This window comes from Parambassis ranga, chromosome 3 (assembly GCF_900634625.1).
Source record: "Parambassis ranga chromosome 3, fParRan2.1, whole genome shotgun sequence".
NCBI classification, from domain to species: domain Eukaryota; kingdom Metazoa; phylum Chordata; class Actinopteri; family Ambassidae; genus Parambassis; species Parambassis ranga.
In genome coordinates, this window is record NC_041024.1 from 18,101,720 (window position 1) to 18,125,764 (window position 24,045).

The 24,045-nt window shown below is 40.9% G+C and overlaps 2 protein-coding genes across 3 annotated transcripts in view; one reads left to right on the forward strand and one right to left on the reverse strand.

Annotated features, from left to right (window-relative positions):
- Positions 1-1,019: 1,019 nt before the first annotated feature.
- On the reverse strand, positions 1,020-4,639 carry ubl7b (ubiquitin-like 7b (bone marrow stromal cell-derived)). Its single transcript, XM_028401224.1, has 11 exons — positions 4,569-4,639; positions 3,992-4,181; positions 3,693-3,812; positions 3,531-3,616; positions 2,600-2,684; positions 2,459-2,516; positions 2,217-2,350; positions 2,089-2,138; positions 1,820-1,996; positions 1,547-1,660; positions 1,020-1,351 (listed from the first exon to the last, which is right to left on the reverse strand). The coding sequence occupies exons 2-11, from the start codon at positions 4,164-4,166 to the stop codon at positions 1,211-1,213; spliced, it is 1,140 nt and encodes a 379-aa protein (XP_028257025.1). The 5' UTR covers positions 4,167-4,181; positions 4,569-4,639; the 3' UTR covers positions 1,020-1,210.
- Positions 4,640-5,685: 1,046 nt separating this feature from the next.
- cd276 (CD276 molecule) overlaps positions 5,686-24,045 on the forward strand; it is a 55,444-nt gene continuing 37,084 nt past the window's right edge. Inside the window, exons 1-4 of one of the 2 annotated variants that reach the window (XM_028402801.1) lie at positions 5,686-5,935; positions 9,067-9,150; positions 19,651-20,001; positions 21,599-21,895. In XM_028402801.1, the coding sequence (XP_028258602.1) occupies positions 9,105-9,150; positions 19,651-20,001; positions 21,599-21,895 (694 nt within the window). In that variant the 5' untranslated portion in view covers positions 5,686-5,935; positions 9,067-9,104. The remainder of the gene's footprint in view (positions 5,936-9,066; positions 9,151-19,650; positions 20,002-21,598; positions 21,896-24,045) is intronic. The other variant, XM_028402802.1, reaches the window with a different exon arrangement.

Genomic DNA, 24,045 nt, shown 5'->3' on the forward strand with positions numbered 1-24,045 from the left:
CAGTAATAAAACTAAGCGGGGCAATTACTGTAGATGGAGGATTGTAGGAAGCAGAGAGGAGGGGGAAGTGGGGCACACAATATGTCCTCCTCTAAAAATACCCTGATGGGAGACAAAGCAAATGTATCTGTCTGTAATAGGGCTGAGAGGAAAAATAACAGCTAATGGTAACAACACTCTGACAAGCTAAGCAACGTATCACCTTCTCTGCAACATCCTTTTTATGTTCCTGGCTGCCCGAGCATAATGGTCGCTTTAAAAAAATGAAGGACACAACTACAAATAAAAAATATTTTTCTAGAAATGCTCAGCAGAGGTCAGACCAAGAGCACTATTTTATATATTAGAAAGGAAGAAAAGTAAATGAATAATAACAAGTGTGCGTGCAGGAATGATATTCATGTCTCCAAAAGAAATATAATACTGCATTGCCATCTAGTGTTCATATAGGACAATTACAAAGATTAGCAGACAAATGCTGGAACTTTATGGAGTGTATTGAACATACACTACCGTTCAAAGAATTTGGGGTCACCAGGCCAGTTCTATAGCTTTTCTGATCAGCATAACAGTTCTGCTGTGCTAACACAATTTCACAGGATTTTTCTAATCATCAATTAGCCTTTTTAACACGATTAGCTAACACAATGTACCATTAGACCATAGAAATGATGGTTGCTGGAAAAGGGCCTCCGTATACGTTTGTATATATTCCATTAAAAATCAGGCTTTTTCTAACTAGAATAGTCATTTACCACATTAAAAATGTCTAGATTGTATGTCTGATTACTTAATTTACATTCCCAAGTGACCCCAAACTTTTGAACGTAGTGTACTTTCAAGAGCCTTGAAAGGAGGTGTGAGGATGTTTTTTGTGACATTGTTCCATACTCTGTTCATTAGTCGGTTAACAGAACATTACTGATTTCTGTACAAGTTGTACAGAAATCAATTAACAAATATGTGATTATTTACTAATTTAAATGAGAAAGAAACATGAAAAATGAGCAGAGATGATGTTGATGAGGTAAAAATTCAATTTATTACAAGTTTTCTCACAACAGAAAAGTAGAGGAAACAGGGGCTCCGCTGACATGTCTCTGTGCATATACTTAAATGTAAATGTGGTAATACATAATTTGCCTATATGCTTTTTAGGCAAAAGCATGACTTTTTGTCTTCTTTGTCTCTTCCAAAAAAGGTTTTGGGCTCAGAGTCCTGGGCCTCCAGCGAATATGAGCTCAAGGGCAGACTGGATGTCACCGTCTGTGGCCTGCAGCGCCCTCAGCATCAGCTCCTCATCCTGGATTCCCATGTCTCTGAGCTGCTGCATCTGGGACTGCCAGCGGCCCTGGCAAAATGGCAAATTCAAAGATTTATCTATCTTTAATCCATAGACCACCCAGTGCAAACACCAACAACAAAGAAGCTTTGGCTTATATCTGACACTAATACCCACTGAGGATAAAAGGGCTAGTTACCCTTTTAAACATTCTTATTACCCCGACATGAATTGAACCTGTGGGTTTTTTGTCAGTCAGATTACCTGTAGGGCAGACATGTTGCTGGCTTGCAGAGCTTGCTGTAGAGCCTGGCTGAAGAGATCATTACTGACTGGGGTACCTGCTGGCATGGGGGCTACACCACTGGAGGGGTCCGACTTAATCAAAGACAGAATGATTAAAAAGGAACACAAAAGAGAGTAGTGATGTGGCCAGGCGTTGCAGCAGGAACATGACTTCCAACATGAATATCTTCAATGACTGATTTGTTGTGAAGGTTGTGAATGCTTGTGTATGTGTCTGGAATAAAACCTCACCTGGCTTGCTGTTGTGGGAGTGACAGCACTGCTGTCAGGAGTACTAGCGAGGGCCAGAGCTGTTGCCAGCTCGCTCTGTGTTATAGGTCGTGGGCCGGTCGCTCCACTGTGGCTCAGAGACACAGGCCGTATTCCTGATGAGACGCTGCCTCTGCTGGAAGGACCGGCTGGGCTCCCCTGTTACACAGGTCCAAACACACTAAATTATAACACATTCATTAGCAACATCAGTCTTTATTTAGGATTTCTTATGTTGAATTTTGACTTACAGATTGGAACTCTTCCTCATCATCAGACATGCCCTCAAACATAAAGCCTCCTAAAGAAAAAGAAGCAAAATGTCTCATGCTACTTTCATAAAAATAAAACATACTCAGAATTACACTGACATACTTACCTGGCATATCACTGTAAGAACTAGCAGAGACATTGCGAGAAGAGCTGGTGCTGGACTGAGCAGGCATACTTCCTGCCACAGAGTGCAGGACTAGGATGATGGCATTGACGAGGGCCGGGTGTGAACTGATTAATCTACATGGGCAGGGTATGAGGCAGGTAGGTGTAAATGGAAATTTAAATGACAATCCACTGTGCTGAAATATTATATGAGAGCTGATAACAAAGAAAGGCCACACTCACACGTCCAGCATGTTAGGATCTGTGAACTGCACAAAGAGATCTTTATCTTGGAGCACTCCTGAATGTTTTACAAGGAAACATTATTAGCTACATGTTTCAAAGACATGACATAATGGTGTGCATAGATAAGCACGGCCTTACCTAAGGCAACTGGGTCTGATCTGAGCCCTGGTGTGGCTACAATGATCTGATCCAGAGATTCTTTGTTTGTCAGCATCTTATAAACCTTACAGATGGGAAAAGACAGTGAATTTACCAGCAAAAGAAGCAGTAGTAAAGACCAGCATTATCCATCTCCAACTACATGATCCATCACTTTCTCAAGTTCATACCAGTCTGCTAATATTACACTATTTCAGTCTCTTCATCACTCGAGCCAACACGGTGGTTAGGTTATTGGAAAGCTGCAAATACGGTAGCTAAAACTGTTCCTGTGGTCCCGCTTATTTGCAGCTCTGAAAAACATCTAGGGTGATGCAATCAGACGTACCCCGCTGTGGACACAGGTGTGAAGGCACACAAAGGACAGTGGAGAAGCATTCAGCTACTTCAGCCAAATGGTCTCAAGTGCATCGCACAGCTTATCTGTCCTGAAGCACGACCTTATTTGTTCCTTACTACTACTAAGGAATGACAGAGTTCCAAAAAACAAAATGTTCATGTCAATTAACTGTAGGCAAACTATGTACAGAGAACATGTACTCCATCTCAACATCTGCAGTCCTCTCTGGCTTTATGCAAAATGTGTACCAAGTAATGAAGTTAGAATAAAAGTGCATTTTACTTAATTTTTAAGTTTTGTTTCTTGCATATTGCATCAAATACAGTATCTAAAAATAAAAAAAAAAAATTGTGTGTACAGCACCTTGTATTTTATCTATTTGAAAGAACACTATTTAATAGAGCTTAATTGACCTTAAATCAGTCAATAGTGTTGTGACTCAAGAGACACATCTTTCTACGCTCTAGTGCATAGCTCAGACCTTGTCCAAATTGTTCAATAATACTGACAGAGAAATTAACTTCATATGTAGCACAAGCACAGTAGTGTCCATGTGTTTCTCCTACTCACTGAGTCTCTGTAGGCAGAGTTGAGGGAATGAAGAGCAGCATGAAACACCCTGAACTCCCTGGCTGCTGTTGCTCTGTTTACAGGCTCTAGAAAATGAAAGACATTTAGTCTTATGCAATTCATTTTAAACATAGTAATAATGCTTAAATAGCACACACACACCTGTACTGCTTTCATGCTCTGGCCATGTCTTCTTGAGGATGTGTAAGGTTGATCCTGGTTGAATCCCATATGCATCCAGTGTTAGGTCATCTTTCAGTTTCCGCCCACAATGGACTAGCTCTGGTAAAACATGAACACACATTGGCCAATTTAATGTGTTATTTTAATTAAATGAATACACAAATTCACACACAGCCTTTATGAGGACTAGTGAGAGAATAGAGAGGGAAAACATCTTATCAGATGCACACAAAGACACATACCAGTCACAGAAAATGATTTGATAAAATGTAACAGACCTATTAACTCAGGGTCTGGTATGGAGTCTGAAAGCTGAGCTGCTACAAGTTGTTTTAGGGTAGCGACTCTGTATTCTCCAGGTGGAACATCCCCTGGCATCATTTCTGGAAAGTGAAAGGTGGACTTGGCCTGATTCACCAACTTCAAAGACAGGTGCCAGTCTGGAGACGTCATCTTTGCCTTTAAACACTAGGCAACACACAAAACAACTTTAAAATGGCAGCATGGGCAATAAGGAGGCATTATTGACGCGATCCTGCTTTCTTTTCCGTTTCTGTTCACAGCGCTTTCAGATGAAGATGTGTCACTTTGGAAAACCATAATAAACATAAAAATAAACGTTAGCCGCAAGATGTCTTGCAAGAGGAGGAATACACATCGAAACGCACTGTCAAGTATTCCTTCTGTGCTACTGTTAGCTACTTAGCTCTTGCCGAAACATGCCGATTTCCAAAGTTAAAGGCGCTCCTTCATATAGAATAACCGCTGAAAAACAATTCCTTCAATAAATAGAATTCGAAGTCATACATAAAATCTACAACTACAGATGCTTTTGTAGAAATACTGCACACTCACCCTTTATTGTTGACACTTCAATTTAGTTCCTGGTTTTAGTCACGTGGTCTATGGTACGTTTACGTTCTCTGCCAGAGAAAAAGAATTTTTAACTCCGTCTTTGTGTTTTGTTTTTAACAACTGACACACAAACAAAATCACTATTTATTCAGTCTGTGGTTTTCAATTTTTATACATAGGCAGTTCTCATGACAAAGAAGATCTGTTTTGCTTATTACGTACACTTTATTTATACTTTTTTTTAAATGTTGTTATTCATGCAGGCCAGTCCACACCACCACAACCAGTGTCCTTCTGCACATCATTCTGGATTTTCCAAACATGAGTAATGTCCTCTGTGAATGTGAATCCAAGCAGCAGTTTTATCCTCTGCATGTCTCATTTTAGACCACATCCATGACCAGTCTAACCATAATTATCCACTGGATAGATTGGAGTGATAATTGAATGATCTTTTGATAGCAACAAAACAGGAAAAACATCACAAGAAAGACTTTATATTGCTATAAAACACACAATACTTGGGAATTTGGTAATAATTTAAAGTAATCTAGTAATTTATGATCATGTTTATAGTATCCTACCTCAAGAACAAATCACAACATTTGCTTTTATGTAATATATGTTTACTTTGCTTATTTAAAATCTTTCTCTTGTTATTTTATATTAATGCCTTTATTGTAGCTTCATACATTACACATTTATGTCATGAAGATTCTCTTTAATATTTTTATGATAAGGTTCAGAAGTTTCTGTTGGCTTGTTTTTTCCCTAATTTTTTGTGAATTGTCTGTTTTGTTTAGAGTTGTGGTTTAAAAACGTGAGTTTGTTCTGTTTATCATCTAGTTTTGTAATTTTTGTAATGTATTAAATATGATGGCGTTTTTTTTCGCTTATTTTTTTTTTTTTTTTTTTTGGAGAAAAAAATCTGCTCAGGGTGTAGATGACCATGTAAAAAATAAATAAATAAATGAAATGTAATTATCTGGTCTGGACTGTGATCACTGAGGTATTTGAAGTGGATGAATAGGCCGAAAAATCTGTCAAATTGAGTGAAATGGTGCGTTCACTGAAGGTTGGCGGTGGTGGAGGGGTCGGGACTCCGGAGGCTCGGTATGACATCACTGCTGGACAAAGCAGATAGGAGTGGTTTCTGTGAAAAGAACCGTCCCAAATCAATGGAACATACCCAAACAGTGACAAAATAGAGCCCGTAGTTTTATCCGCCGTCTCAACAATGCTGCTGCGGTGCTTTTATTGAGAGGGGAATGAACTGCAGTGGAAAATAACATCGCTTGTGTCCGACAGAGAGAGCAGACCGCCGCTGGACGGTCGGTGTCTTTTTTAGTTTTCGTCTTTCTAACATGGTAAGCATTCAGCAGTGCAGTAAAAAGCTAACAGACAAATGTTTACGTTTATGCTAATGAAGGAGATAACTGTAAAGTTTGTTTTTTTTAAGATGAGCAACAGCTGGGAGCAGGAGAACCCCTTAAAGACGGGGCAGGCTAACGGCAGGGAGCTTCTAGCCCTGAGTTAGCTGCTGCTGCTGCTTGAAAGCCACGTCTAGAACATTTTAATATACTTTCGAGGCCTGCTAAGCTATACAGCTATATACTGTTACATGATAGAGCTAATAAGCTAACATATGAATGAAATGATGTGCGCCCCCATCTGATGAAAACTAAGCACTGCATTTCCACAACTTAGGTGGGGAAGTAAGTGTTTTGAAGACAAAGGATAGTAACCATCATCATCCTGCACTTATCTGTGCAGCTGTGCTTTGCTGGCAGCTACATCTTCCCGTGGGATCGAAGCGGATGCAGTATTTAACATTATGGCATCTTTAGGAAATGATCACTGATAGCAGAGAGATAATGAGCTCATTTGGCATTGAACAAGGGGTTCAGCTGTCTTTGTGTCAGGACTGTGACAGTGACATCAGGCAGTTCATAGTGTTATTTCATGACTTAAAGGTAAAGGTTAAACAAAAGTGTGGCTTTAACAACAGGATGTTGTCATGTCTTCCACAGTGCATGCTTAACCTTAACACTTTCCTGGTCTTGACATGTGTTAAAGCTTTGCCTTCTAATTATCTTTAATCAGAATCAGAAATACTTTATTAATCCCAGAGGGAAATTAGGATAAAATATACAATCTCTTCTCATCTGTTGTTAGATGAAACTGTATGTATGGCCTAGTGACAGTTATAAATTAGTGTTTCACCACTTTTAATAAAGGTAAAACTTTTCTGCAGCTTCTTAGCTATAAAACTGTATCGAAGTTTAAGCCATTCTTCTCAGTTACATGGGTAAATTGGAGGCTATGCTATTTCATGGGGCTCATGTCCTCCTCCTCAATGCAGCTGGTGTCTTTCAGGTTACAGTTGTCCCCATCATCGAGGGGTGAATGCCTCCAAACGGTTTGAGGAGCCTGCCAGTAATGGCCGCCATATGCCAAAGAGACATTTGAGTCTAGAATGTCAGTCATTATGTTAATGCAGGGGAGAGGGGTGGACTCGAGGCGTAGGGTGGGAATGGGAGACGGTTCCGGAAAGAACAGAAAGTTGGTACCACAATCACATTTAAAAAGTCATTTTTAATGTTATGTGATACCTCAAGAGTCATTTCTCTTTTCTTTAACCTCAGTAATAAGTTTAATTTTCCAGAGCATAATGTCAAAATGAAATACACGGCTGATAATCCAAAGCCGACGAACAATCACTAAAAGAAATTCAGAGTGTCAGTCTTTTAGAGACGGTTTCTATTCAATTTTAATTATCCTTAAATGACACCCATTAGTTAACAATGTCATGAACAGCACTAGAAATTGAAAGTCTGAACAAAGAGCCAGCAGTAGTATTGATGTATTGTTATAATAAAGTGAAAGATTAACAGATTTTATCAAATACAACCACTTATAGTGTACTTTCTTTAGGTTGTGACTTGAAAGTTTGGTCATCTTGTTTTGATCACTAACACTGAGGTGCATTGTAAAAGCTAAATCTTAAAATGAAAGGAAGAAAAGAGCATACATGCTGGGGTCAGTAAAGTACTTGAGTCATTCAGTAAAAGAACCTTTGATGGCTTCCTGGTAAATGCAGCACAGACTGAGTCAGACTGTGGTTTGCTGTGTTGGCAGAATTCGCTTCATGCAATCCTTTGGAGTATATTTGGGGAAATTGTTCAATTTTTGGCTGTGAATTTTGTCTGTTATTTTCTTTTTCAATATTTTTTAACATATTCTCTGTCTCAAAAGGTTAATGTTAGGGAGGGTTGTGTAGTTACAGACGTCTGAGTTTTTCTACTCTTCGAAGTCTGGAAAGTGGTGAGCTGGGCTGGAAACTGTGTGATGAAGCTGCACAGCTGCCCACATCCTCTCTGCTGAAGTCATAAATGGAGCCACATGGAAAAAAAAAACTGGTTAGGCCTTAAAGTGGGACTGCAATATTAAAATGAATCATAGCACCAAAACGCACGAACTGCTCTGCCCGTATAAAACAACAACAACTTCTTTTAGTGTTTGTTGAATTCTACTGGAATCCCCAGTCATAATTTAATATTTAAGGTTTTTCATCAAAATGAGAAGCATCCATAGTTTTTTGTAATTGCTGGGTTATTCCCCATTCATGCTTTCAATTAGAAAATGCAGCTTGAGTACATTTTAAAGTAGCAGCAAGGGTAGCACACTTAGCCTTCTGTGCTGTTTCTAAGCAGAGAAGTTGCATCAGGATAATTCAGTTATTGCTGTAAATGAAGATTATCCGCCTGTCATTCAAACTAGTCACTCCCTGAATTGAGGCATAACTAAGTTAAGGGACCTGATGTATTTAGAATTCTATAATGATATTTTGAATTCAATGAAACCCTTATGCATTACAAAGTCATGTGTATTAGCATAGTTTTGTCTGCTGGGTTTTTGTGGAAAAGTGGCTTTGTGTCAAAGGAAAAAAAAACTTTTAAAATTTAAAACCAATATTTCCAAGTACACACAAGTACAGGCATGAATGATGACCTGTACCGATCTAGCTGAGATAAATATCTCATAAATATTTAATGAATGTGAAAGTAGAGGTAGCTAGAGAGAAGTTTTTTGTGTCCCTACTCACTCCTGCAGTGTTGTTTCCTTGGAACACAGACACAATAACTAAGCTGTTTCCTTTCAACTTTGGAATTTCCCATTTGTCATTGTGGCTGTACTCTGGAAAAAAAAAGAAAAACCTTGAGCATGTCAGAGGAAAAAAAATGCCACGCCTTCAGATAAATTTGACAATAAAAAAATAATAATTACAAAGATATTTGATATTTATAATTTGCATAGCCTACACTTTATGAAACATTGTCTAGCTGTCTTAAACTCCACCCATGTGGGAGATCAAGATTGCACCCCTCCCTGTTTTAATCACATGTCTTTCCACACATCTTAGTATAGCTGTGCCATTGTGGTTTTTATTATTATAATCTTAATCCTCCTCAGATGTCTGTGTTTTTTTTCCCTGCAGTGCTGTGTCTGAAGAAGTTGGATCCATCCTTGAAGACCATGCTATCCCTCCTGCTGCCCACAGTGCTCGCCGTCCAAGCAATGGGTGGGTGTTGCCCCCTGCCTGTGCCCATTTCCTGCTATTAGATCCAAGTAACTGCCTGTTAAACAATAGACCCTGCAGGGCCTATTAGTCTTCTCTCTTCAAAGGTTTCATTGGACAAAACAGCAGGTCAAATGTGGCTACTGCCAAATATAATGTACCAGTTGTTGGAAAGTTATAAACCCTCCCTGTTTAAACACTCTATCTTAATCTATCCAGACAAGATGACAGGGAGCATATTGTTATTTATCCTGCTTGAGTGAGTAATAGGACATTTTTCACAATGTTTCCTCTGAGTTTAGTTTTCATAGGGTTATGGCTGTGCGATGTGGATTTTTTATTTTCTTTATAATTCAACGTGTAAAACAGAATAGCTTTGACCTTTTCCAGACAGGTGAGGTGCAGTGAGAGCTCGGGGCTAGGGTGAGGCTCTGTGAAAATTGCTAAAAGTGCAGTTTTTCTGCAGTGACTCAGAGAGTGTGGTGAGGAAGTCATCCTCTTATATTTATAACACTGGGAAGCAGCATGGTTGTTGTTGCAACTGAGAATTCATTACACACGCACTCAGTTTTACTTCAGCTGAAATGCTGCTCAAAGAAAAACTTGTGTCATCATAAAACAGAAACAGATCGCCCAGGCTGGCTTGATAGCATCTCATGACAGTAAATACAAGAAGGGAAGTGAGCATGTCATAAGAGGGATATTTTAACACCAGCTTGGTGTGTGGTTGACAAATTTAGCAAATTAAAATCTTTGAGTGGGAGTCCTGATATTAATATGTAGCCTGAAGAAAAAGGAGGAAAACCGCTCTCAAGAGTTCTTTATTGTGCCAAAGCATGATGTTAAAATTGGCATACTTTAGCAAACCCGCAAAGTTCACGAAGAACTCTCATTGTCCGAAACACCATCATTTTAAAAAAGAGCTTTTTTCCCCTTTCTTTCTTTCTTTCTTTCTGGTTGAGCTGACACAACCTCCTATCGGCCATCAGTGGCACATTTCAATCTTGACTCAGTGGACCTAAGTGTCTTCAGTGGTTCATTAGGGACCTATTCTCTCCCAGCACAAATGGGCCCGCGGCCTGCTCATTACTGGCTATGTGGCATCTACTGCCTAACTTGCTCCCCTCACCGGGAGGTAGGGATGTGGGGGGGAGGTGTCGGCAACTGATGGAGCTCTTTAACTCACGGGTAATGGGCTATTGTAGCTCACACAATGATTCACTTTCTCCCTGCTAATGGGAGCACTAAGTGAATTAGTTGGAGTCTAGTTTGATACTATAGTCCGTATGAGGATACAAATACCACATGTACTGTGGAGCATGTTTAATTTATTGTAATGCAATTGTAATTTTAGGTGCATTTCAAGAAGAACACAGTTATATCCACCCCTGCATTTCCTACGTGTGTAAATATATTGTATGTACTTGATAATTGTAATTGCACATTTGTTCTATTTGTAGCAGAAATGATCTACTTAGTGATTAAAAAGCAAGCTTTGGACTTATGAGCAGCTGTGTTTTGCTGCTATTTGCTTCTAAACATAACACCTACAGGCTGTATGAGCCACTGTTGTGGCTATGTGTGTGATAACATCTGTGCCGATATGATCTAGGGTCTCTGAGGTCTCGAGGTCCCTCTTTGGGATTACTGGCTGCAATCTTCCTTGTTTTCAGCCATGTCATTGATAACTCCAGAAAGTGCCCATATCTGTAGACATGATTACACTTCCTTGCCAACCCAGAGAACAGTATTTGTGAAGAAAAACACAAGGATGTCACACGGCAATGCTGTCATCCTAGCACAGTAACATTGTGTCTCCAGCTCCCAGCTGTATCCTGACTCAGGAGTCAGATGATGGATCATTCTCGGTGAAACCTCTCCCTGATGTTAGTCATATGGTACTGCACAGCCATGAAAAGACATGCCTGTAAGGGCTTGTTTTTTTAGTGATTAAATACAGTAATCTGGAAGCAGGAGTGAGAGAAATCTGCTGCACCAGCCCATAGTGGCTTTGACCCCTGACCCTACAGGGAATTTACAGTAGATTAGATAAGTTATTTTTATCGCACTCATTTATTACCCATTGTGGTAATAAGTGTCAGCAAAATGTCAGTGTATGTACAGTAATGACTGAGCCACAACAGCTAGCTGAGTACAGTAACATTCTTGGCTCACTCCAGCATAGCACACAGCAGTGTCAGCCAGTGGCAGAGCTAACAGGGGGCTGTCTAGCTAATTGCTTGTTGTTGTCATACTCTTGTGTTCAGTTAGCACAACCACTAGGCTGCCAGAGCTCACCGTGTGCAGCTCTTAGCACCCAAACAATGAAAGAGAATGGTATTCATGCAATGCAAAAATGGAAAACCTGACCCGATTTTACACTTTGTGAAGGGAGCTGTAAGGTAATTCAAATTAACTAGCATAATTGGATAGATTGCATCTAGTGTAGTAGTCGGCAGGCACACATTATGGCAGGGCCCCGGAGCGTGAAAATAGCCCGCTCATGCCTGCATCTCTGGTGTACTTTTTAAAGGTCTACTAACTATGAATGCCCTCTTTCTGTCCTCCTTTTCTCTTCACAGCAATTGATTCTGCAGAGAGGGGACACTTTAGCCTGTGCAGAAATTCAATTTAGGGTTATTACTCCGTATCAGTGATGTTCTTGCTAATTTGATTGCGTCCAGTAAAGTATCCTTTTAAAAACAATCGAGGACAGGCTCAACAAAGATTGGTTTCGCCGCAGTGCATACATAATGACTAGTCTCTGTTGGCTTGCCTCTCTCTCTCTCTGTTTCCCAGCTCCTCTTTTCTCACAGTGCACTCATTGAAACAGAGTGCATTACCAAACAAGCACCTCATGATTATTTCAACAAGTCCTAAAAATGCTGCCTTGTGGGACAGCTAAAAAATTGATACGAGTAATATGCCGGGATTGCAGTTCTGGAAGGGATGAAGAGCCAGGAGCCATATGTGGTTCTGCTGTGTGTCTAGTGGGCTGTGATGAATGGATTGAACGGATGCTGATCTGTGCTTGGAAAGCATCACAGCTACTGGCATGCTACTGAGGCATCCCAGCAGCTAACACAGGGACACCGCCACCTGCCAGGTGTTGCCTCTGTGACATGGTGGTGGTAATGTCAGGCATAGCGGCTCTCTCACTGAAACAACACACAGCTGGCAACAGACTGACCCTTGCTCACTTTGAGGATGAGTCTGTGAAAGAGCTAAAACTTTTATAACACAGCCGCTGTGAAACACATTCTTCAGTTTGGGGGAAAAAACAACAACAACAAAAACAACTCGTCTGTGTGTCTTTGTCATCTTGCAGCTGCATGCAAGTTTAGGCCCCCCATAGGCATATTATGATGTTTAGGCTGCTTTGTTTTAGATTTATGCAGATAGATTTTGATATTGTCATTGACACCTGACTGTGAGGGTCTCTGATAAAGCTTTAATTTGCTTTTCTAAAAGTAGTTCATGGATATTGCACTTTGAATTGCATCATTGTCTTGTTGTAAAAGCCAGCGTCTTTCAGTTTCTTGGCTGACTGAATGACATTTTATTCCATAGTTTGATGATATTTAGTGGAATCCATGCAATGTTTCCTGTGCCTCTGGCTGCCTCTGAACTGCAGAGTGGAATATGTCCATCCATGTGGCAAAACCTTTTTTTTTTTGATTGGGAGTTTTATCTGAAAGTGTTCTTGCTCTTCCAGATCTTGCCTTGACTGCCACAGTTCCCCCTTAATACCCTTTTGTAATGACATTTCAGACAGTGAAAACTGCAGGCTAGAAGCACTTAGAGCTTCCTGCATTGTAGGCATCACTTCGCTTCTATTCCAGCTAATTAGTGGAGCACATGTTTAATAAGTGTTACAAAAAGATTTCATTTTTTTCCATCAATTACTTAGCATTTGTGACCTCATGTTATACTTTAACTTTATAGATATTTGTAGCTTGTCACAATAAGAAATTAGCTGCACTAACTCAAATGTGACCACATGACCCTTGTGCCGCCTACCTCAGGGAGCTCACTTGTACACTAGTTCACTTCTGGTCTCCTTCTCATCAAAGCCCTTCTGTCCATGAGGCTTGTAAGTCAGAGGCTTGCCTTTTTCTGCACACTGTTTTAGAGCAGGCACAACTATGTGACTGCCAAAGCCCATTAACAAGTTATTGACAGGATATGAGATGGCATACATGCAAGGGAGCGAGTCAAAGGAAGAGGTAGAAAGCAAGAAAGAGAGAAAAATGGAAATAGAGAAAAAGTGAGTTCCATTGTGATTCATGAGATTGCTGAGAACAAGCCAGTCAGAGTTCTTGTCTCCCCTATCTGCCATCACCTGTATCTCTCCCCAAGTCAGGGAACTCACACTCCATGATGGGTTCCTGGAGCAAAAATGGAAGAGATTATGTTCAGAGCTTAATGTTAAAAGTGACCTCTTTGCACTGCAGAAGAGGCTCACTTAATCCCATCCATATTGTCACTCTTTCACTGTGGTGCAATTTGTAAATCACTAGACAAGAGACATAAACCTTTTCAGATTACTAATTTTAATCTAAATCATGCCCTTTATGCACACACTCTCATAACTCCCATAACATAAATGTTTTCCAGATGCCTTTTTTTCAAATAGGAGTATTATGGACATTTACATCTGCTCCTGACACCATGAAATCAAAAGGTAGCTCTCCCTTTGGACTTATACAGGGATTGGTTATATCATAAGAATAATCGGTATGAAAGGCCCACAGATCCTTTGAGCCAAAACCTTTGATGTTCAGGTGGTGAAAAATGCCCAGAATTGGAAAGTGCCTTGTTGCAGTTCCAAAAACCAGCAGAAGGGGGCAGTGTTGTAAAAGCATATTTCCCCTGCTTGTCTTCTGGCCCGGCTAAGACCTACTGTCATTGCAGTCTGTTAGTATTGCACCTGTTTACTTTGTTGTGTCAATATTGCCCCTGCAATTTGCCCTCCACTGTTGGTGCTTGGTTTTGCCTATGTGTGGCGGCACATTATCATTTCTTACCATGTTGTATGTTTTAGCAGGGCTTTACCTTTTAAACATGAGTACCGTACTTACTTTACTAAACAAAGGGCTTCACTGATTGTGTAAATAGCTGCTCTTCCTGTCTGTTATTGAACCCTCACTATTATTACCTTTATGAAGAAAGACAGCAAGGTGCTCTTTTTTGCTGTTCAGTGATATTGAACAGACTAAATTTGGAGTGAATTTGTATTACTGGAAGAAGTTGATATTGAAAATATATGTGTGCAGAGATAGCTGCAGAAATTATTAACAATGATGTGAGCTTGTCTGTTGGTGTGTTTGTTTTTGCCAAGGACAGTGCAAGGGCCCCGGCACCAGTGTAGTGCTATGTATACATGTGTGTATTTGTCTACGTGGCTGTTGCTGGTGGTGATGATGGGAACCTCTCTGCTCTGGAGCAGCTCTGTAACAGTGTCTACATTGTAGTGTCAGGGTACCTCATGTCCAATTCCTTAGACAGTGTGATGCTGTGGAGCTGTCAGCAGTCATACAGGTGTGGAATATCAATGTGTTCTCTGGCCTTTGGGTGCCTGTTTCTGCATGAAATTGTGTGTATGTGTGAGCAGGGGTGTGTGTATAGAGCTGGATTTTGTTTGGATTTCATTTGTACAGATACCCCATGGTACTTCTCAACGCTGACTAATACTTATACCTGTTCCCTTTTCCAACAGTGCGGTGCGAGACTGCGGTAGGGATTCTTTATAATATACGCATCAACTCATCACTTGCTACTGCCTCTGCACAATAGTGTTTGTGTAGAGCCATTCCTCTCTTGTTGTTGAGTCAATAAATGACAGCAGGAATAAAATAACCATCATTTTAAAATCTTGTACTATCACTCGTGGAACTGATCATTTCTAGCATCAGTATGGGCACCTTTTTGAGTATTTTTCCTAGAAGGAATAAGCTGATAGGATTTTGTAATAAATAAATGGTGTGATTCAACTCAGAAACACTGGAGCATGCTGTGATTGGGGCAAGGCTTGATTGAAGTTGATCAAAAGAGGTTGGAATACCCATTTCAAACTTTTCTTAACCTCTTACTATAATATTTAATTATTGTGAGCTTCGACCCGTTGTAGACTAGAAATGTGAAGTGTCATGTCAAATAATGCAAGTTTTGAAGGGTACAAAGAACAATTTACAATGGAAAGCTCATATTGTTTTATAGTTTTGTTTTGCTGCCCATGTGTTGTCAGTTCCAGGTGTATTTTTGTGTAAGCAGAATTTCCATCTCAATCTTAAAAAAATAGTTTCATGACAGGGGTCAGATAATAGCTCCTTCATTGCCTGTTACATTTTTTTTGTCTTACTTTAATTGCTCTAGATTTCTCTTTTGGGATTAGCTTGTTTTTGCATTGTGTCTTGTGTTGTTTTCTATTGGCGGTGGCAGAAACACACATGTAATGGATGTTTCAAAGCCAGTACCTAATTTGCTTCTCAGTAATTGTCCTCTCTGCACTGTATGTTAGGCTGCAACAGCTTGTGCCTAGACCTTCCTGTGTTCACCATTTATAGACTTACTTTTAGAGTTGGTGCATAATAAATTGATGTAAGATAAGCAGTATGAGTGACAGAAAAAAATAATCAATGGACAAGTAGTACAGGGTCACATTGTTGTGACATCAGTTACTTTATGTTGTCTAAAGTCAGATTGGATGGCTAGATGCCTGCATTTGTGTATTATTTCATGGCAAATGCCACAATTGCAGTGGTTTTTCTTTCATTTTAACTTTTAAACTTTTAATTTCTTCAGCACTAACTTAGCTGACTTGTCATTTTACAAATTTACCAACTTGCCAGAAATGTAAAACTGTATCGATATCTATATTGAGTCAAATTTGGTCTGCAGGTATATTAAAAGAAACCCTCTATCCCACTGTTTCTCTACATCATATATGGACACATTTCTGTACATAAAACATAATTCAGCATATACATTAATGAATTAATTATATATAATGTCCCACTAAGTCATTATGCTAATGCCCTTTAAATAGCACAAACAAATGGGATGTATCCATTAATGATGTTACTAATTGTAGCAGTTCATTACTTGCTATTAAATGTTTAACATCTGCCCTCAGAAAAGATTTGATTGTGAACGAGTTTGAGAGTGCTTGCAGGAGAGGAACTCCTGTCTTTGAAATTTGACTTGCATGTTTATTGGTGGTGCACAGCTTGAGGATCTTGAGGTAAACTGGCTAAAAATCCATGTCCACTTATATGATGTACACACATACTTAATGTGGGAGCATATTTGTGCACTCAGAAATATTTGTCTGCCAAGTTGTTGGGATTTGTCTCTCTTTTATTTACCAAGCTCATATCCACCCATTTGCTGTCTACTCGCACCCCCACACAGTCTCACAGCCAGCCCTTACAGTCACCTTGTGTGTGTATTACAAGCATGCAGTTCACTATATAACAAAACACAGCATCAAAGTGGATCCAGCAGCACCCATGCCTCACATACAATATCTGAGGGAAGCAGGATAGAAGGAGGTGTTGATAGTGACAAGGTTGTGGGTAGCCTCGAAAGTAGAGTGGAGAGCAGTGTGAAGATCACTTGCAGCCTATTCTAGCCAGCCCTGTGCCTCACTGCTAAGCGGGGCCTGTTGCCAGCGCTCGCAAAGGCTGTAATGAGTTTATTTCATGTCGGCTGTGAAAGTGCCCGTCTCTGTCTCGCAGGCACTCAAACAGAGCTGAGGCCCATAAACACAAAGTGCAGTGTGTAAATCCCCACAGCCTGACGTCTCCCAGCCTGCCCTCTATGGCTTCTGAGCATCTCTTTATTGAGAGGGAGAAGGGAGAGGTGAGATCCTCACTTGGCCCCTGAGAAGACACAATAGGCCACGCTTCAAGGTGCAGCACAGCCCCCTCACCAGAGACTACTTGTGTTATAATCTTTAACCTCTCCTCCTTGCACGGACCTTTGGAGAAAGCATGTTTTTTTCATGTCAAGAGCAGACCTGAGCAGAGACGATCAAACAGTCAGGTACTGTACAGAACATGCTGTTTGTTGTAAACAGCTCAGATCAAACATGCACAGTGATTCACTTTGGCTTGTGGTGTTTCTCCTCTGACGAATAGGACATCAGATGTGCGTTTTCCATGACGTCAGCCAGCCTAGCTTGCCCTCCTCTCCTGTCCAATCCCCTCCCCTGAAGCAATGCAAAATTTTCCTCTTGTGTTCTCTTTCCAAGTGCAGTTTGGGCAGGTTGCTTTTTCTACACAAGGTCCCTTTCTCCCAGGGCTGTGGAGTGAGTGGTGGGTCAGTGGTCAAAGAAGCGAGTGAAAGAGAAGGTGTGGGGCTGAGATGTTGGAAGAGAATAGGAGTTTCTGTCTCTCTCTACTGTTTGACATGGCTTTGGTTGGGGTTGGGGATTAGTATGTTAGGCTCCACCACAGTCTCTTCTTTGACTTGTGTCCAGATATTATCTTTAAGTGTGAGCTCAATGCCAGCCTCTCCTTCTGTCTACTTCCCTCTCCCCTTCCTCCTTCGTGTATTCAGTGGTGTGAGTCATCTCAGGCTGCTCAGGGAGTGATTTAATTGCTCTCTCTCCTCCTCCTTCAACATGCACGTCTCAGAGAGGGCTGTCACTGACCCTCCACTCCTACAAAAAACACCAGCGACCTATTCATTGGCGCAAAGGTTGGGCCACCACCAAAAGACAGTGAAAATACGCACTCCAGAAATTTGCTCAGTTATCCCCTTTGATGGCGAAACAATGCTGCCTGTTACTGCCATGCTTTGCTGTGATAACTCTTCTGTATTGTGTAGCCCTGCTGAGTGAATGTGGGCACAATATGGGAAGATAGAAAACCCCCACAGCAGCAGAAGAGCTTTTGTAATCACAGTTTAGAAAAAAAAGCCTTCTGCCGTTTTCACAGTGGGGGTCAGGGAATTGTTTTGAGACTGGCACATGGATGGGATGGACATTTTGATTTGTTGCAATTTAAAATTGCAGAGCGAAAAAATGAAGGAATGCCAATCCATTAACCTGTGACACAATTACGATGGACTATGATGGTGGTGCACTATGATAGCAAAAACAAACTGTTTGGTTTTCCAGTTTTCGTGTGTCCCTTTTATATTTTATGCATATTTATTATTTAAGACAAAAGGAATTTTACCCTATTTAACATGAGGCCATATTTAGATTGAAAAATGTTTCATTTAGGAAGCCTTTTGTGAGTGTCTAAGGCCCTAACAACCTAGCTGAACACCACATACAGTACATTATATTCCACTGGCATAAGACTATTACTTTTGCTCGCTCTCTTCTTTGCATTTGTGATGTTAGACAGTAGGTGGCACTGTTCCTGCAGATGAGGAGGTTGGTGGGATTGTGATATGGAGAGGCCAGCTTGCTGGGATTGGCTGAGTGCGATTGAAAATAGGTCTGCCTTGACTTTGCAATACCCATCCATATATGAAGCCCTCAGATGAAAGACTTGTTTGTTGTTAATAGTGAGGTAATTATTGCACTTCTGCAGCAGTCAAATCTCCTTCATAGTGAAGTGATTCAAGATTGACGTTGGCTGTGCGATAGACAGAACTCAAAAAGAGGTGAGGGGGCTAAAATGCCACTGTGATTATAACAATTAGAGCGACTGAGCATAAAGCAGAGTGTACAGCTCCAGGGACCAACTGGCTTTTTTCTCCCCTGTGATGCTGATGAGTGTCTCAGAATTGTATAACAGCAGACAGGGATCAATGGAGAATGCTGACTCTTGAGAATACTATGGATGTACTCTAGACTGCCTGAGATGGCTACTAATCCAGAACGATTATGCAGTGTACACTTTGCTCTCTGTCTAGTCTAGACAAACAATACGCACAGGTGTGTACGCACAGGTGTGCACACAGAGACTCACACACAGCGTAGAAACATCAGCATGCTTTTACTGAAAGGCACATTTCATTCTCCCAAAAACGCTGTTAATAGTTTTTATCTATCTAGCATTTATCTATCTACCGCCAACACTAGATTTAACTAATGATTACACTAAAGCCATACAGATGTTGCTTCGATTACAAAGTGTCAGCATACATACATCACCAGGAGCCAAAGCCTGTAGGAACACAAGGTCCTAATGCTTACCTTCAGATTCTTCCTCTTCCTCCCTAATGCTTTCATCCCATCCCATCTCATCCTCTCTATGCAACAATGCTGCATTCCTGAAGGAGTTTATATTTCAAAATGATGCAAGATTTTATTTTCGAAGAAAGATTTGAGTAGACCTGGACCAAATGTATTAACACTATTTAATAACTGTTTTAGACTACATACTGTATGTGACAAAGGGATTATGTTTGATGTGTGAAGTGTGTTCAACAGCTTATCTGACGAAATCTAGCATACAACAAAAAACACACTCTGAAATATACAAATACTATTTAGTGTCTATTTAATGACATTAGTTGTATGTCCCATGTGTTTTCTTACAGCCGTGATGGAATTGTATGTCCCAGAGCAGCCAGTGGTGGCACTGCATGGCAGGGATGTCACACTCAACTGCTCCTTCAGCCACGCCAACCCCTTCAACCTGTCTGATCTGAGCGTCTTCTGGCAGCTGACAGACACCAAACGCAGTGTGCATGGGTACTGGGAGGGACGCGACCAGCTGGCGGACCAGGCAGAGAGCTTTGCCAATCGTACCAGTCTGTTCCCCACCCAGCTGAGGCTGGGCAATGCTTCACTCCTGCTAAGCAGGGTTTTGGTGGCTGATGAAGGCAGCTATACCTGCTTTGTCAGGGTGCAGGATTACGGCAGCGCAGCTTTGCTGCTGCAGGTGGCTGGTAAGTCAAGTAACAATGTCCATGACATATGTGAAAAAAACAAACATGCACTTAGACAAGCAACCTAGTCTAGTCTTTGTTGGGCTACTTCGGCCTTCTAATCTTCCACTTTGCATTGTAGGCTTTTTGTAAATTTGTTCTCAAGATTAGGTAAATTAAAATATATCACCATATTGAATTTTCTTAAGCTTCTTTAGAGGCCCAGTAGATGTTTTTAGTGGCAAGTGGTAAAACAATCTTTTAATGTGGAACTGATAAAGTAACATTTCTTGCCTACCCCCCACAACTAAGCAAATGAAAAATGATCTTAATCACAGGCATGTAGAATGGACACATATACACTAATAGCATGCAATAAAAATGTATTGCACACTTTACTGTGCTTGAGGTGTCTTGAGGCTCATTTCTTCTCATAGGATGTAAACATGTGATAAATAGTTTCCTCAGGGCTGCTGAGCAGCGTTTTTGGTCAATAAGCGCTGATTGTGGTCTCTGTCATGGTCAATATCTGCTGACTTTGATTATTAGCTGTTGTTACGGTCAATCAGCTATCGCTAACGTCTTCTCTGCTGTGTGACTACATCACGCACCTTCACAGCTGAGAGCCTTTTATTTGTTTATAATGATACTGTGTTCCTTCTCACATTTCTATATCTGTGGTGAGATTGCTCTTGTATTCTCCGAGGATGGATGTGCATTAGGTGGTGTTAATAAATAACATTTTATTCTCTGCAAGAGAAAGGGAAAACAGTGTCTCCAACAGTGACAAATTGGTTCTTTTATGCATTAGAATTATAGATATTTTATTTTTAAGCAGCATATACAGTTAACATTGCAGACTCATTAATGCTGTGCTGGAATAAAATGAAAACTGATTTGATGAAATCTGTCTGAGGAGGTTAGTCTATGCCATTTCATGTCTGTCTTTGTGTTGAGTGTCCACTTTTCAAAAAGCAGCTCAGACAAACTTATTTCATCTCGCCCTCAGCTCGACCCGTTGTTTGCTGTGCAGTGATTGTTTCTGGGAAGCAGCCTTTTTCCCCCACCGCCTTTTCTTTCTACTTGTGTTTTAGCTCAAGGGATTGAGGAAGTGTGATTCCAGCCGAGGCTGACGACTCACCCCTCACCTCCACCCCTCTTTTTCTGTGCCATAGGCTGAGTCTTCCCAAATCTCTCAGCCTGCCAGTTTCCTTTCAGGCCTGCCCAGCTCCTCCTCCCTGCTTGCACCATATTTTCCTTTCTGGGAGTGGCTTAGTGCTTTGGCTCTCCAGAGAGTGTGGTGTTAGAGTGTAGGGATGCGGCATCAGGATGTGCCGCAGATGCTGTCTGTGTCTGTGGGATCTGAAGCACTGTGTTATGCTAAGCTCCCTAAATATAATTAAGAATTTAATGGGAATCATGTCAAACTGTTCCCAGGGTGACACTTACTGCAGAGAATCTAAAACTAGTGAATTCAGTGTGTGTCTGCGGCTCTCTTATCATCTCCTTATTCTCACTTATCCTTACCCACTCCATTCCCCTTTTTCTCCTCCCCCTCTCCTTGAATCCTCACCCACCCCCTCCCCTTATTTTTGTGTGTTTTACCTCTTTTTCTCAGCACCGTACTCCAAGCCAGTAGTGACCTTAGAGCCTGAATCCAACCTGCGGCCTGGTGATGAAGTAGCCCTGACTTGTGTGGCCTATGGAGGTTATCCAGTGGGTGACGTCATATGGCAGGACGGGGCAGGGCGCAACCTGACAGACAATATCACCACTTCAGTCGTTGCCAATGAAGAAGGGCTGTTCACCATCAGCAGTGTGCTGACAGTTGTCCTGGAGCCCAACAGCACCTACAGCTGCAGACTAATCAATCCATTACTGGGCGAGGAGGGCTACGCCTTTGTCACAATCACAGGTGGGATCTGGCCTCCATTTTTCTTTCTTTATAAACAACTTCTGTGTCTTTCAGTCAACATTGTCATCTGTACTTCTTCACAAAGTAAACATTTAAGCACTGCTTCCTGCTTCCTGCAGTGCTTAGGTGTTGGCAGTTCAGACTGATCTTGTTTTCAGCCGTGCATATTTATGAGTTTCATATTAAAGTCTTGTATGGTTTTGGTTATCTGTCAGTAGACTTTTCTGCTGTGGAGGTTTAACTTTTTCCTTTGTCTTTCTAAGTCACAGTAAAGCTACAGTGAAATAAATGGAAAATAATGAAATGTCCAATTACACTCTAATAGGCATTAACCAGAAAGAATGTGCACAATGGAGCGATTGGTCTCCTAGCAGCTGTCAGCAGGAAATGTTTTCTTACCCAAAATTAGATCGATATGTTTGCTCTTCTCTGATTCTTTGATATAATCCTGAGCTCTATGTGTGACAGTACAAGTGTTATAGGCCTAATGGTTACCTCAACTCTCCCACCACCACCACCCATGTCCCCCCATGGTGTACTCTATGTGTTAAGTGCAAGGAGAGTGCCATGTAAGGTGGGCCAAGGCTGGGTCTCTAATGGGAGCAGCACTGTGTGAAATGGCTCATAAATAAGTAGACGTGGCCTGAGCCTGCTCTCTGGGCTGAAGTTGGTGCTGGAGCTCAGGCTGTTGAGGCGGAGGTCGAGGCAGAGGTCAGGGAGTGCTGCTCCACTGGGCTGGGAAATGACTGTGCTGTCTGGAAACAGGATGGCCGATTGGCAGGGCTGGACAACTCTGGAATGGTGGCCTTTCTAACAGTTTGGTTGGCCTCTTTCAAAACAGCACAGATAACCAGTCAGAAGGACCACTGGGGGAGTGCAAAGGTATTAGACACATGTTGAGAATGAAATACAACTCTGGAGTAACTGTTAAAATAGTCTGTGGCTGATATTACCTGATATTTTGCTGGGTTGATACACTATTGCAGGTTTGGTTGAAATTGATAGGATACTGTTATTACCTCCTATTTCCCCTCTGGATCCTATAACGAAAAATGTTGATTGAACTATGCAGATTGATAGTTTAGATGGTCATTCGTTTTGCTGTTTTTTTAATCAAGGGGAGTCAAGACAACAATTATGTTTTCAGTCTTGCCTCCACCACAGAGGTTGAAAGCATATGTGATGATGATGTGGATGTGAGCAGCATAGGTCTAAATATGATGAAAAATGAGCCTTCAACACAAATGTACTTCATATTACCAGTTAAGATGGCTACTGGAAGCAACAAATACGGTATTACAGCTGGATTTTACAGGTTTTATATCAGTTTTGTAATGATTTAATTCACCCAGAATGCCATGACCCTCTTGTTCTCCAAGCTACTACACTGTAATCACTATGTACAAACCCTGTCAAAGAAAACAATGGAGAGAAAAGCAGATATCTAAAAAAAAAGACGGTTTGGCTAAAAAAAACACTGAAGATGTTGAAATGTGATAGATTAAAGAGAACAGCAGAAGAAGCAAATACACAGATAAACTTGGGAAGACCCTTAATTAAAGCTGTGCTGATTGTGATTCTCAGCAACTGGGTCCACATGAATAAGAGTAATTTCTCAGTAGGAGCGCCAGCACAGCTTGATGATGGCCCAAGTTGTTAGTAAACACATAGAAGATTTATAGTATTTTGTGTGGCACGATATAAGGGGGCTTGTTTGAAATGAAAATGTATTTGCATTTGTTTACAACAGCTGGTGTGTGCTTAACAGTTTCTGTAATTAATTTTGACCTAGCAGAACGCTTCTGCTAGAGTAGCAGAGTGTGCAGAGCTTGAGTTGATATAGCAAACACACGTACAAACACAGCACAGTACACACCAGACTCAGCCAGTGGCGAATCCTATTATCCTATTATATCCTATATATAATAATATAATGGGTCAAATCTGCTTAAAATTCTAAATGGACTATGAAACTAAAAAAAAAAAAAAAACAAGAAATGGGAGAGTAAAAAACAGAGAGAGGGATGGGGGAAGGTAGAGGATGAACAAGCATGTTCAAATTTCACACTTTTCCCAATCTCTGATTGAAAAATCACAATAGTAATACAAATTTCCCCCCAGGCAGAAAACGAGTTTGACAAGGTTAATTT